The sequence below is a fragment of the Monodon monoceros genome, unplaced genomic scaffold (genome assembly GCF_005190385.1).
Source record: "Monodon monoceros isolate NGI ecotype Baffin Bay Population unplaced genomic scaffold, NGI_Narwhal_1 Super_Scaffold_20, whole genome shotgun sequence".
In the NCBI taxonomy this organism is placed as follows: Eukaryota; Metazoa; Chordata; class Mammalia; order Artiodactyla; family Monodontidae; genus Monodon; species Monodon monoceros.
This window is the reverse complement of record NW_021703777.1, coordinates 85,645,874-85,659,025: the sequence shown is the minus strand read 5'-3', so window position 1 is coordinate 85,659,025 and position 13,152 is coordinate 85,645,874. Positions and strand designations below refer to the sequence as shown.

The 13,152-nt window shown below is 39.0% G+C and overlaps 1 protein-coding gene across 2 annotated transcripts in view; it reads left to right on the top strand.

The window, feature by feature from the left end:
- The window catches only part of ANAPC4 (anaphase promoting complex subunit 4), a 41,257-nt gene that overhangs the window by 25,387 nt on the left and 2,718 nt on the right, over nucleotides 1–13,152 (top strand). For both annotated transcript variants that reach the window (XM_029235553.1, XM_029235554.1), the window contains 7 exons: nucleotides 5,496–5,552; nucleotides 5,874–5,930; nucleotides 8,007–8,100; nucleotides 11,340–11,437; nucleotides 12,010–12,071; nucleotides 12,153–12,191; nucleotides 12,288–12,389. In XM_029235553.1, the coding sequence (XP_029091386.1) occupies nucleotides 5,496–5,552; nucleotides 5,874–5,930; nucleotides 8,007–8,100; nucleotides 11,340–11,437; nucleotides 12,010–12,071; nucleotides 12,153–12,191; nucleotides 12,288–12,389 (509 nt within the window). The remainder of the gene's footprint in view (nucleotides 1–5,495; nucleotides 5,553–5,873; nucleotides 5,931–8,006; nucleotides 8,101–11,339; nucleotides 11,438–12,009; nucleotides 12,072–12,152; nucleotides 12,192–12,287; nucleotides 12,390–13,152) is intronic.

Genomic DNA, 13,152 nt, shown 5'->3' with positions numbered 1-13,152 from the left:
TGTTTGCTAGTATTTTGTTCAGGATTTTTGCATCTATGTTCATCAGTGATATTGGTCTATAATTTTATTTTTTTATGATATCCTTGTCTGGTTTTGGTATCAGGGTGATGGTGGCCTCATAGAACGAGTTTGGGAGTGTTCCTCCCTCCGCAATTTTTTGGAAGAGTTTGAGAAGGATAGGTGTTAACTCTCCTCTAAATGTTTGATAGAATTCACCTGTGAAGCCATCTGGTCCTGGACTTTTGTTGGTTGGAAGATTTTCAATTACAGTTTCAATTTCATTACCTGTGATTGGTCTGTTTATATTTTCTAATTCTCCCTGGTTCAATCTTGGAAGGTTGTATTTTCCAAGAATTTGTCCATTTCTTTCAGGTTGTCTGTTTTATTGGCATATAGTTGCTTGTAGTAGTCTCTTACGATCTTTCGTATTTCTGCAGTGTCAGTTGTAATCTCTCCGTTTTCATTTCTAATTTTATTGATTTGAGTCTTCTCCATTTTTTTCTTGGTGAGTCTGGCTAACAGTTTATCAGTTTTGTTTATCTTCTCAAAGAGTATTCTTTTAGTTTTATTGATCTTTGCTATTGTTTTCTTTGTTTCTATTTCATTTATATCTGCTCTGATTTATGATTTCTTTCCTTCTACTAATTTTGGGTTTTCTTTGTTCTTTTTCTAGTTGCTTTAGGTGTAAGGTTAGATTGTTTATTTGAGATTTTTCTTGTTTCTTGAGGTGAGCTTGAATAGCTATGAACTTCCGTCTTAGAACTGCTTTTGCTGCGTCCCCTAGTTTCTGGCTCATCGTGTTTTCATTGTTATTTGTTTCTAGGTATTTTTTGATTTCTTCTTTGGTTTCTTCAGTGATCTCTTGGTTATTTAGCAGCACACTGTTTAGCCTCCAAGTATTTGTGTATTTTTTACTGTTTTTTTACTGTAGTTGATTTCTAATCTCATAGCGTTGTGGTTGGAAAAGATGCTTGATACGATTTCAGTTTTCTTAACTTTTCCAAGGTTTGATTTGTGACCCAAAATGTGATCTATTCTGGAGAACGTTCTGTGTGCACTTGAGAAGAAAGTATATTCTTCTGCTTTCTGGTGGAATGTCCTAAAAATATCAGATAAGTCTGTCTGGTCTGTTGTTTTATTTAAAGCTTGTGTTTCCTTATTTATTTTCTGTCTGGATGATCTGTCTATTGGTGTAAGTGGGGTGTTAAAGTCCCCAACTATTATTGTGTTACTGTCGATTTCTGCTTTTATGGCTGTTGTCATTTACCTTATGTGTTGAGGTGCTCCTGTGTTGGATGCAGAAATATTTATAATTGTTATGTTTTCTTCTTGGACTGATCCCTGATCATTATGTAGTGCCATTCCTTATCTCTTGTAACAGTCTTCATTTTAAAGTCTATTTTTTCTGATATGAGTATTGCTGCTCCACCTTTCTTGTGATTTCCATTTGTATGGAATACCGTTTTCCATCCCCTCACTTTCAGTCTGTATGTGTCCCTAGGTCTGAAGTGGGTCTCTTGTAGACAGCATATATCAGAGTCTTGTATCCATTCAGCCAGTCTGTGTCTTTTGGTTGGAGCATTTAATCCATTTAGATTCAAGGTGATTATTGATATGTATGTTCCTATTACCATTTTCTGAATTGATTTGAGGATTTTTTTGTGGGTTTTTTTTTTCTCTTGTGTTTCTTGCTTAGAGAAGTTCCTTTAGCATTTGCTGTGAGGCTGGTTTGGTGGTGCTGAATTCTCTTAGCTTTTGCTTGTCTGTAAAGCTTTTGATTTCTCCATTGAATCTGAATGAGATCCTTGCTGGGTAAAGTAATCTTGTTTGTAGGTTTTTCCCTTTTCATCACTTTAAATATGCCCTGCCACTCCCTTAGGGCTTGCAGAGTTTCTGCTGAAAAATCAGCTGTTAACCTTGTGGGCATTCCCTTGTATGTTATTTGTTGCTTTTCCCTTGCTGCTTTTAATATTTTTTCTTTGTATTTAATTTTTGATAGTTTGATTAACATGTGTCTTGGCATGTTTCTCTTTGGGTTTATCCTGTATGGAACTCTCTGCACTTCCTGGACTTGACTATTTCCTTTCCCACATAGGGAAGTTTTCGACTATGATCTTTTCAAATATTTTCTCAGACCCTTTCTTTTCTCTTCTTCTTCTGGGACCCCTATGATTCAAATGTTGGTGCGTTTAATGTTGTCCCCGAGGTCTCTGAGACTGTCCTCAGTTCTTTTCATTCTTTTTTCTTTATTCTGCTCCCTGGCAGTTATTTCCACCATTTTGTCTTCCAGCTCACTTATTCGTTCTTTTGCCTCAGTTATTCTGTTATTGATTCCTTCTTGAGTACTTTTAATTTCATTTATTGTGTTGTTCATCACTGTTTGTTTGCTGTTTAGTTCTTCTGGATCCATGTTGAATGTTTTATTTTTTCCTTTCTGTTTCTGAGATTTTGGATTATCTTTACTCTCATTGCTCTGAATTCTTTTTCAGGTAGGTTGCCTATTTCATCTTCATTTATTTGGTCTTGTAGGTGTTTACCTTGCTTGTTTGTAACATATTTTTTTGTCGTTTCTTTTTTTTTTTTTTTTTTTTTTTTTTGATGGGTGGGCTGTATTTGTGTCTTATTGGATGTTTGGCCTGAGGCCTCCAGCACTAGAGTTTGCAGGCAGTTGGATAGAGCCAGCTCTTGGTGCTGAGATGAGGACCTCTGGGAGACCTCACTCCAACTAATATTCCCTGGGGTCTGAGGTTCTGTTAGTCTAGCAGTTTGGACTCAGAGCTCCCACCGCAGGAGCTCGGGCCCAGCCTCTGGCCCGGGAACCAAGATCCCGCAAGCCATGTGGCGTGACAAAAAAAATCAAAAATAAAACAAGGAGCAATATAATATAAGGAATAAAAAGCAAAATAAAATTAGAAAGATAAAAAATATATTAGGAAAAATAAAAGTATAATTGAAACAACTGCAACAAGGTAAAATAAAACCACGACAGAAAAAAAGGTGGGGAGGGAACAATCCAAAAGGAGAACAATAACAAAGTATAAAGAATAATATAAAATTAGAAAAGTAAAAGATTTATTAGAAAAAAATAAAATATAAATGAATCAAAAAGGTAAAACAGAACCCCAGTCTAAAAGAGGAAAAGAGAAGAAAAAAAAAAAAAGCCTTGGCTATGGGGGCAGGGTTTAGGTGGGGGGGGAACTTAGGGGTGGGGTTTAAGGTGGGGTGGAGCCTAGGGGGGGTTGGGGGGTGGTGTTTTAGCATGGGGCGGGGCCTCTGCTTAGAACCTGCGCCTTAAGGGGAGAGGCAGCATCTCCAAAGGAGGGCCTTCCAGCTGTGGAGTTCCGGAGTGTGGAGGCGGGGCCCTGGGTGGGGGAGTGTGGGTGGGGTTTAGGCCCAGTGCAGTTGGAGGGGTTCTCAGAGGGCGTCTCCGAGTGTGGAGGTGGGGCCCTGGGTGGGGGTGTAGGGGCGGGGCTTGTGTCCTGCACGGCAGGAGGGAGGCTCTGAGGGCAGAGGATTAGGCCCGAGAGCCCCAGAGGCTCCCCGGTACCTAAGTGGACAGGGAAAGCACTGGCCACATTCCCTTCCATTCCTCCACGCCCCCCCCACCAACAGTCTCCCTCATCCCTGCTGGACCCCTGACCATGCGAGGGCCTCTGGCTGTAGGAACTCCTCCCCTCCCCCAGCCGCCCCTCAGGGGTGCCGGTCCCATAGGTCTGGCCTTTATTTTTGCTCCTCCTTCCCTCCCTCCTACTCCCTCAAGACCCGTGGCTGGAGGGGGCCTCGGTGAGCAGGGGAAACCTGGCCACACTCCCTTTTGTTCCTCTGCCCTCTCAATGGTCCCACAATTCCCCCCTTCGGGCGTGGGATCCCTTCCCCTCCCCCAGCTGCCCTTCAGGGGCGCCAGTCCCGTCCTGCCTCCACTTCTCCTCCCCCCTCACTCCCCCCACGCCCCACGTTCTACCCGGTCGCTGGGGGTTCCTCTCATCCCCTTAGGTGTCCATGGTCCCCCACTGTGCCTGGTAGGTGCCCTAGTTGTGCGGAGACAGAAATTCTCCGTCCTCCTAGTATGCCATCTTGACTCTGCCCGTCTCCTAATATGTTAATATTGCCCTGGTTGAGCTCAGCTTTGCTGGTCATCTTGGTAGTCTTATGCAGTTATTAGTTAACAAGATGTTAGGCTGTAGACACAAGACAGATCCTAGTAAGCCTTTTTTTTTTTTAATTTGTGTGTTTGATATTTTTTTTAATCTCACAGAACACCTTTATTATGGCTGTCTAAGTTTATTGTTTTCATGTTTGTATAAGATTTTGTAATCTATATAACATAGGGTGTTTGGATTCCTTACTTTAACTTCCTAAAATGTTAAATGCATTTTTATTTTCCTTGGAAAGCTAGTACTTAGGTATTAGTACCTATGTTGAGGTCTGGCAAACACCAGTTTCTTTCTGACTCTAAGGATTGTGACAAGTAGCAATGGAACCTTCTTCTAGAAAAATCTTACAGAATAAGGCAAAATTCCCACTTAGTTCCTGCAGCTCACTCATCCTCACCCCTGCTCAAACTGCCTGATTCAGATAGATTAGATAATTTTGAGTCTGAAAAAATGGAGAGCATTAAGATTAGCCTTGGGCTTCCCTGGTGGTGCAGTGGTTGAGAGTCCACCTGCCGATGCAGAGGACACGGGTTCGTGCCCCGGTCCGGGAAGATCCCACATGCTGCGGAGCGGCTGGGCCCGTGAGCCATGGCCACTGAACCTGCGCGTCCGGAGCCTGTGCTCTGCAACGGGAGAGACCACAACAGTGAGAGGCCCGCGCACCGCAAAAAAAAAAAAAAAAAGATTAGCCTTGGTGGCCCAGATGAGTAAAAGATCACAGCTTTTATACAAAGTAGATCTTTTGTGCTGTGGATGACTGGCCTTGCAAGCCAGAGACGTTCACCTTAGCTGTTTCTCTGATATCACTCTTAGCTTTATTTGGGGAAATATAATATGTTACTTCTTGGGAGAGCCCTCAATGTGTAATTTTTTGAGGACTGAAGAACCGGGATAGGGAGAAGGCAGGGTCATTGAAAGAAGCAGAGGGCCAACACTGAAGCGCTCTTGGGTTGCAGCCCTTAACTCACATTGAGGTTATTTATCTGGACTGACAGTCCCCTACTCCCAAAGGAGGGACTCTACACACGTAGTCTTAGCATAAAGCATAAAATAATAAACAGCCTTAGGCCATAAAGAGTTCTATAGCTATTGGCGTCGCTGATTGGAAGATGGGTTTAAAATATTTAATTACATGCTTCTCAGAGCCCTAGGATTTCATACTTTCAGAGTTGCATAATCTCCTGAATTTCTGTTGACATTTTCTTTGAAGGAACTTTGCTTATTTGTCCCATAACTTTTAGTAGATAGTAGAAAAGTTACATTTATTATTACATAGAATTTTATTGGCAAGCTTTCTCTTATCTTAATCTGTTTTCTTTTCGTTCCTTTTGGTTTTGATAGATGACTCAAAAAGACATCACATTTGTTGCTGAATTTCTTACTGAACATTTCAATGAGGTAGGAAATTGGTATTTCTATAGTGCTTCTTAAAAAATAATCACAATAAATTGGGATAATGGTAGGAAGTAATCCAATTTAATTGAAGTTCTAAGCAATTATGTATGTTTTTTAAACTATTGAGCTAATTAATGGCAGTACTTATTTATTAAATGTAAAGCATATAAATTGAACTTTTGTTTGTATGTGTGTGTTACTACATATAAAAGAGTAACTGCCACCAACAGCTTTCTTAAACAATAGAGTTTTTGGTTTAAATATATAAGATTTTTTTTCCTCAGTGAGTTGACTTAAGAATTAAACTATATTTATTCTTTCTAGGCTCCAGATCTTTATAATCGAAAAGGAAAATATTTTAACGTTGAAAAAGTTGGTCAGGTATGGGCTCTGGATTGAATCTAGTTACTAATTTTTTTATTTTTAAAACTTTAGCAGTGTTAGTCTTTATTATACAAAACTTTTTGAAAGTAATATAATGCCAAATTATATAGTAACCATGCCCTTTGAGTAAAATCACCAAAGAGTAGCTTTAAACTTTTTCGTCTCAGAACCCTTTTACATTCTTAAAATTATTGAAGACTCTGGAGAGCTTTTATGTGCACTGTATCTATCAATAGTAGATATTATTAGGTATTCGAAATTAAACAGAATAAAGAATTATCTCTTAATTAATTAAAAAACCCACTTACCGTTCCACATTAATATAAATATTTTTAACGAAAAGTAGCTATACTTCACAAAACAAAATTAAGTGAAGAATGGCATTGTTTTATATGTTTGCAAATCTCCTTGATGTCTGGCTTAAGACAAGGCAGCTATATTCTCATATCTGCTTCTGCATTCGATCTATTGTGATGTGTTGTTTTGGTTAAGAAAGCCTGGTTTCACGCAGGTGTGTAGTTGGAAAGGGTAAAGTATTTTAATAGCTTTTTAGATAACTGTGAATATTCTTTGATACTACACCAGATCCTGACAAGTGGTAGTATCTTAGGTTAGTTTCAGTATGGAATCTAAATTGCATCAGTGGACTTTTCATATTCTGATTCATTAAAATTCATTCATCTACCTTGCACTTTGGATGGATCTTTTACGCTGTGCATGTGATTTTGCCATATCATGTATTGGTCATTTGGAAAATACTGATTCGCTGAATTACAACGATCTTCCATATGCTGACACCTTTCTTCATAAAGTATCCAAAAGTCAGATTTTGTTAATGTCATTACCAATCTCATCAGACAATGTTTAACTACTGTGAGGTTGTCAAGCACATAGTGGCAGATACATGTTTTTCAAAAATTTTAATTTTTGCTTAAATGTTTAAATTTTATCATTGGTAATAAATACTGTCAGGTTTTTTTTGTTGTTGTTTTTGTGTTTTTTGTGTGTGTGTGGTACGCGGGCCTCTCACTGTTGTGGCCTCTCCTGTTGCGGAGCACAGGCTCTGGACGCACAGGCTCAGCGGCCATGGCTCACGGGCCCAGCCGCTCCGCAGCATGTGGGATCTTCCCGGACCGGGGCACGAACCCGTGTCCCCTGCATCGGCAGGCGGACTCTCAACCACTGCGCCACCAGGGAAGCCCCTGTCAGTTGTTTTGCTTAAAGTGACAGGATCACTTTATTTTCAAGAACATATCTGCCAGATACCCAAGAATGAATAATCATAGTTTGTCTGCCAGTTGTTCTTTTGAGTGAAAATGGAATTCCATTAATAACAAAGAAGTGCCTGGCCTGACTGACAAGTACATTTTCATAAATGCTTTCCCTCATGATAACTGTCATACTTTGGTAGGCAGCAAAAGTGCTTTATTTATACTTCCCAATTCTGTCACTCAGAATATTAAAAAGATTTTGTTGAGATTTAATTTAATCATTTTAATAGCCTCATTAGAGATTAGTGAAACTGTTATGTGGCAAAAAGGAATATAGTGACTGCTAGTATGGTTTGGGACCACTACTTTGATTCTTGGTGACAGTGCCAGGAGTTTTCTCCACCTGTGCTTTTGACTATCAGGGCAGATGTCATTACAGTGAAAAGGGCAAATAATATCTTGATACTATTATAAAAATAGTAATGACCTCATGGATCTCTGAAAGCATCTTGAAGACTCTCAGAGCTGCATGGATCACACTTTGAGAACTACTGCCATAGATTAGACTGACAGTTGATACTTTTCAAATTAATTTATAAACTTAAATATGTAAGTTTAAAATGTGCTTCCTGAAAATAGAACATGAAATTTAAACTCAATTTATAGTCTCTAAATCTACAGCATTCTAATGTTTGCAGTTCAGTTGCTTGGCATTTAGCAAATTTTGGTCATCTCACAGAATAATGCACTTTCAGAGGACTTGGCAGTAAAACAAAATAAGTAGAATAATGTTAAATATAAACAATTTCGGAGCCTAATGCTTTGGTTTACAAAACTTAAATTTCTAATTCTGTACTTCTAGTACTTGAAAGACGAAGATGATGATCTTGTGTCACCCCCTAACACAGAAGGGAACCAGTGGTATGACTTTCTTCAAAACAGCAGCCACCTTAAAGGTATTTCATGAACCAACATGGATTTTGGCCATGTTTATATTTATTTGAGACCAGTACATCAGCAAGTGTACTTGCTGAATACTTATCTAAGTTCTTTAGATTTATCTTTTGTGTCCATTTTATTTGATTATAGAAACAGTAAAATAATAACAGTATATGGCATTACCATGTTCAAAAACACTCTGATATTAACTGTGATGTAGTAAGATTGCTTAAGTATTGTCCGTTATAAAAAATATGTATTAAAAAATAGGATATTGGGAAGAAAACTGTAGAGCCTATCAGTCAGAGAAGCCTGTTTTGCCAGTTCCAATTTATTAGCTTTTAAGAGCATATAATGCTTTTAACTCCTATAATGATGCGTCACTGTATTATTCTGAGGTTGTATTTTTTTTTTAATTGATATGCCTTTCATTCTTTAGGATGTTGATTTGGTAAAACTTTATTTAGCCAACGTTACTGGGAATACAACACAAAATAGCAACCATTGAATATGTCGAAACGTCTCCATTTTAGATGAAAAGATTTTTAAAGCATCTGTTTCTTTGCTTTCTCAAAGAATAATCTGACCACAGTTTAGCTATTTCTTAGATCCTTGGGGTAATAGCCACATACATATATTACCTCCTTTAATCTTCACAAGGACCTATGAGGTAGGTACTTGTTATCTTCATTTTACTAGTGAGGAAACTGAAGGTTAGAGAAGGCCCCAAGATGATACAAGGTGGTAAGCGATAGAGCTAGGATTCTGCTAACTTGAGAGCCTGAGTTTTTAACTGGACTTAGTAGTGACCTCTGCTCTGTGTGGTTGCTGTGTATCTGAATGAGGGAGTGAGTGGGGGGAGGCAGAGAAATCTCAGGCCCAGAACTTTGCTTACTGCTGTTTTGATTTAACCCCACAAGCCCAAATTCTTTTTCAGAGCAGGGCGTATTTTACATTGTTTGAGAGTCTTAAGATCAATTGAGAGAGATGTATTGATGTAAGTTAGCTATTGAATAGAGGGAAAAATAAAAGTACCGCTGACTCAGCTCATTTACCGTATTTAATCAGGATGTCCAAGGAGTAAGGAAGGATGCCTGGGGAGGGCTGATGGCAGTGTACCAGCAGGGGTGGCACCTGGACCCTGTCACTGTTGGGCTAATATCCATCTTGGGGACTTCGGGCTATAAACAGGTTCTACCCTTTTTTCTCCCCACATCTTCTGTGGCTGAATAGAAAGGTGTAATCTTAGTTACAGGTCTCATGTTTAACTTCAGATTAACTCCATCTGTTAAATGCTTAAGAGTTTGCTAGTGTGTGACCTTGGACAAGCTCATTAATTTCCCAGTTTCTTAGTCTAGTATGAAGTAATACCGACTGTCATTATGGAGCTATTAAGAAACCTTTCATGAAACTTCTTCCTAGCACTTTGCAAAAATCAAGTGCTAAATGCTTAGCGCACATAGCTTCCCAGGGGATGTGAGAGAGTCGGTGTTGTTACGGGGGTAGAGGTCGGTGTGCTGGAAGCCGGGCTGCCTGGGCTGAAGTCCTGCTCTGCCACTCTCTGGTGTGGGGCTGAGGGCACGTTGCCTGGCCTCTTTGTGCCCCAGTTTTCTCTTCTGTAAAGTGAGGGTGATCAGAGCGCCTCCCTCAAAAAGCTGTTGGGAAGATGAAACAAATTAATCTAGATGAAGCACTTAGGATAGTGCCCGGCACATAGCATATAAGCAGGCAGTATGCATCTGAGCTGTTTTTACTCAAAACACCTGACACCAAAATGAGAGGCTTTTTTCCCTCCTGAGACCAATTCTGACACCACCTGGGTGTCCTACAGTTCGATTCTGACACTAACTCTGCAGATTTACCACCAGACTCCACAGGGTTAGGGCCTAGTCCCACAAGACTGCCCCCACTTCAGAGTTCAGTCACAAGTACTAGGTCCCCAGGTTACCCACATTTCTGTTCCACTTGGCTACAAAGTTGGGGCTTCCCATGCTTCAGTTTTAATAATTTGCTAAAATGGCTAGCAAAACTCAGAAATACTTAACTTACATCTACCAGTTTATTATAAAGGATACAACTCTGGAATAGCCAAATGAAAGAGATGCATGGGGCAAGATATGGGGAGGGGCATGGAGCTTCCATCCCCTCTCCAGGCGCACTGCCCTCCCAGCACCTTAAGCATCGACCCAGAGGCCCTCTGCTCTGTCGTTTAGGGGCGTTATGGAGTTTTCATTATGTAGGGGTTAGGGGCCATTGGTGACGGGACTCAACGCTAGCTTCTCTCCCCTACCCGCAGGTCAAGGGAAGGGGCTGAAAGTTCCAAGCTGCTAATCAAGGCTTGGTCTTTATGGAGACCAGCCCCCATCCTGAAGCTATCTAAGGGCCTCATTAAAACTCATTAAGGAGCTCTGGGCCAGGAACTGGGGACAAAGACCAAATATCTCTCTATGATACCACAGCATCTGTCACCTGTTGGGAGCTTAAAATGTTAACACGATTAAAGCTCCTTTTATCCAGCATAGCTGGGATATGAGGTGCTGTGAGGGAGGCCTACAGAGCACAGTGGAAGAGGGTGGGCTTGGGAGTTGGACCTGGGTTTGATTCAGCGTCTAGCTTCCTAGTCATTCTCACGCTGGGCAATTGCCTCCACCTCCTAAGCCTCATTTTTTTTCTTTTTTTAATCAGTAAAATAAAGAGTATGGTGCTTAATATATACAGCTGTTGTAAACAATAGAAATAACAGGTATAAAAAGAACCTAGCATACTTGGTGTCACTAAATGAAAAATTATATATTACTTTCTACTGATAAAGTAGTCTTTTCAAAAGTAAAGAGCTTATTTTCATAGCACCAGTTTCTTGTCTCCTGTTTTTGTTTTCACTAGCACACTCTTCCAAAACAAGCGCTGTTGTTATACCATTGTGGCAAAGAAGAGAGAAAAATGAATTTATTTCATTATATGTCTTATGGTTTCCCAATCATCCCTTTCTTCTTATAGCCAGCAGAAGCATACTGTTGGATTTTGGTGGGAAAAAATAAAATATAGAATAATTAAGCTGCAAGGACTGGCAGCAGGGGATGATGAAAGGCAGAAGGCCACGGTCATTTTTAGTGAGGTCGTGCCAAGGTATAATGAAGTGGCCAGGGAGAATTCCACCATCAGATAAGCTGTGTGGGCTGGCTTTAGCAGTAGATTAGTTTCTCCTAGTTATCTGGTTTGTTATAGCTTTTTATTTTTTGTTTTTGTTTCAAACCAGAAAGTCCTCTGCTGTTTCCTTATTATCCTCGAAAATCATTGCATTTTGTGAAAAGGCGGATGGAGAACGTTATTGATCATTGCTTGCAAAAGCCAGCAGTAAGTTTGAAAGAAATGCATGTTTTTGTGTAGGAGCAAGAACATCTGCAATATGTGGCTCGCTTATGTAAATGGTCGTAGTTATTAAGATGAACCATATCAAAATGCTGGTATTCAGCTATTTTTGACTAACAAAAATGGCAGTTTCATATGGTTCACTCTAATATTTCCTCTTATTGTTGCTCTCTTACATAAATTAAAAAATAAATACATGGTTATTGAACGTGTTGACGTCCTTTAGTATTTTACTTGTGCCCAGAACAGACTTATTATAAATGGTCTTAGTTACAGAGCTGATGTGTCTGTTAACTACTGAATGAATGATGGATGATTGATGCTATGGGACTAGAAGAGGTGGTTTCTAACCTGCCATCACTTATCTCCAGGGTCCTTTTCAGCTCAGAACTTTCTCTCTTCCTTACTGCCATGACTGTCATTAAAGTTTCTTGCATGAAAGTTGGTGATATAGATGATTTTGCACTAGACTTAAACAGTGACGAGCAGTCACTTTCTGTGGAGTATTTATTTTTGTGTATGTATGTGCTTTAATTATATTTTTAAATCTTATTCAGGATGTAATTGGAAAATCGATGAATCAAGCAATATGTATTCCATTATATAGAGATGCTAGAAGGTAATTCTGTTTACCTTTTTGGGTGATATAATTCAGCAGCCAATTAAAATTTTTCTTACTTTTTTTTTTCTTTTGTTTTAGTGAGGACTCCACACGTAGATTGTTCAAATTCCCTTTTCTGTAAGTGTCTCTCCCCTATCTCATGTGAATAATACAGTTTGGTTCTCTGCATTGGTAGCTAAATAATCATGTTTTGACATTAATTTTTTTCCTTAGGTGGAATAATAAAACCTCAAATCTGCATTATCTTCTTTTTACTATTTTAGAAGATTCGCTTTATAAAATGTGCATCTTAAGGAGACATACTGATATTTCCCAGTGAGTATTAATCTGAAGTTTGAACCAAGGAGATAAGATTTTATTATTTTTAATCGTAAAACATACCACTTCCCTTCCCTACATTTCGGGTTTTAGTTAAGCTGCCTTATGACTTTAGGCTTGCTAACTTAACTGTTCTGGTCTTCGTTTTCACATTTTTAAGGTGGTAATGCCAAATTAGGAAGCTATGTGATCCCTTCTAATTCTAGATTATTTAATTTTGTATTGGTATATAGCTGTTACGTGTAGGATATTTTTAGGGTTAGGAAAAATATAACAACAGAATAGTCAGGATTATATCTCATCAACTTGTGGAAGTTCAAAATTATATCTTGGCTTCCTTATAGAAAGGATTTTTAACTCAGGTTAAGTATGCCTTTCATTAAACAAGAAGTTGCATATAGAGACTTCTTTTGAGAATGCAAGTAAAAGTTCTGAAAAATAAATCATATTCAGGATGTCACTAGGATCTTAAATGATTTTAAATCTAAACCTGAGGAAAATTTTTTGAAACCAAGATGTAGCCCGAGAGAAATAATTTGGTTGTCCCAAACATCCTTATTTTATAAGGAATCTTGCTACTTTGGTGACTATAAGATTTTAAACTGAGTTGTAATTTTGATGTTAGTTTTATCTATCAGGGGTTTATATCAGTTATCAGTATTCTAGAGTGAGTGTAATAGTATTTTGGTCTGGGGCTTGGTGATTAGGTAAATGTACTAATAATCATGTTCTTTCAAGCACATATAGATTATTGCCTATC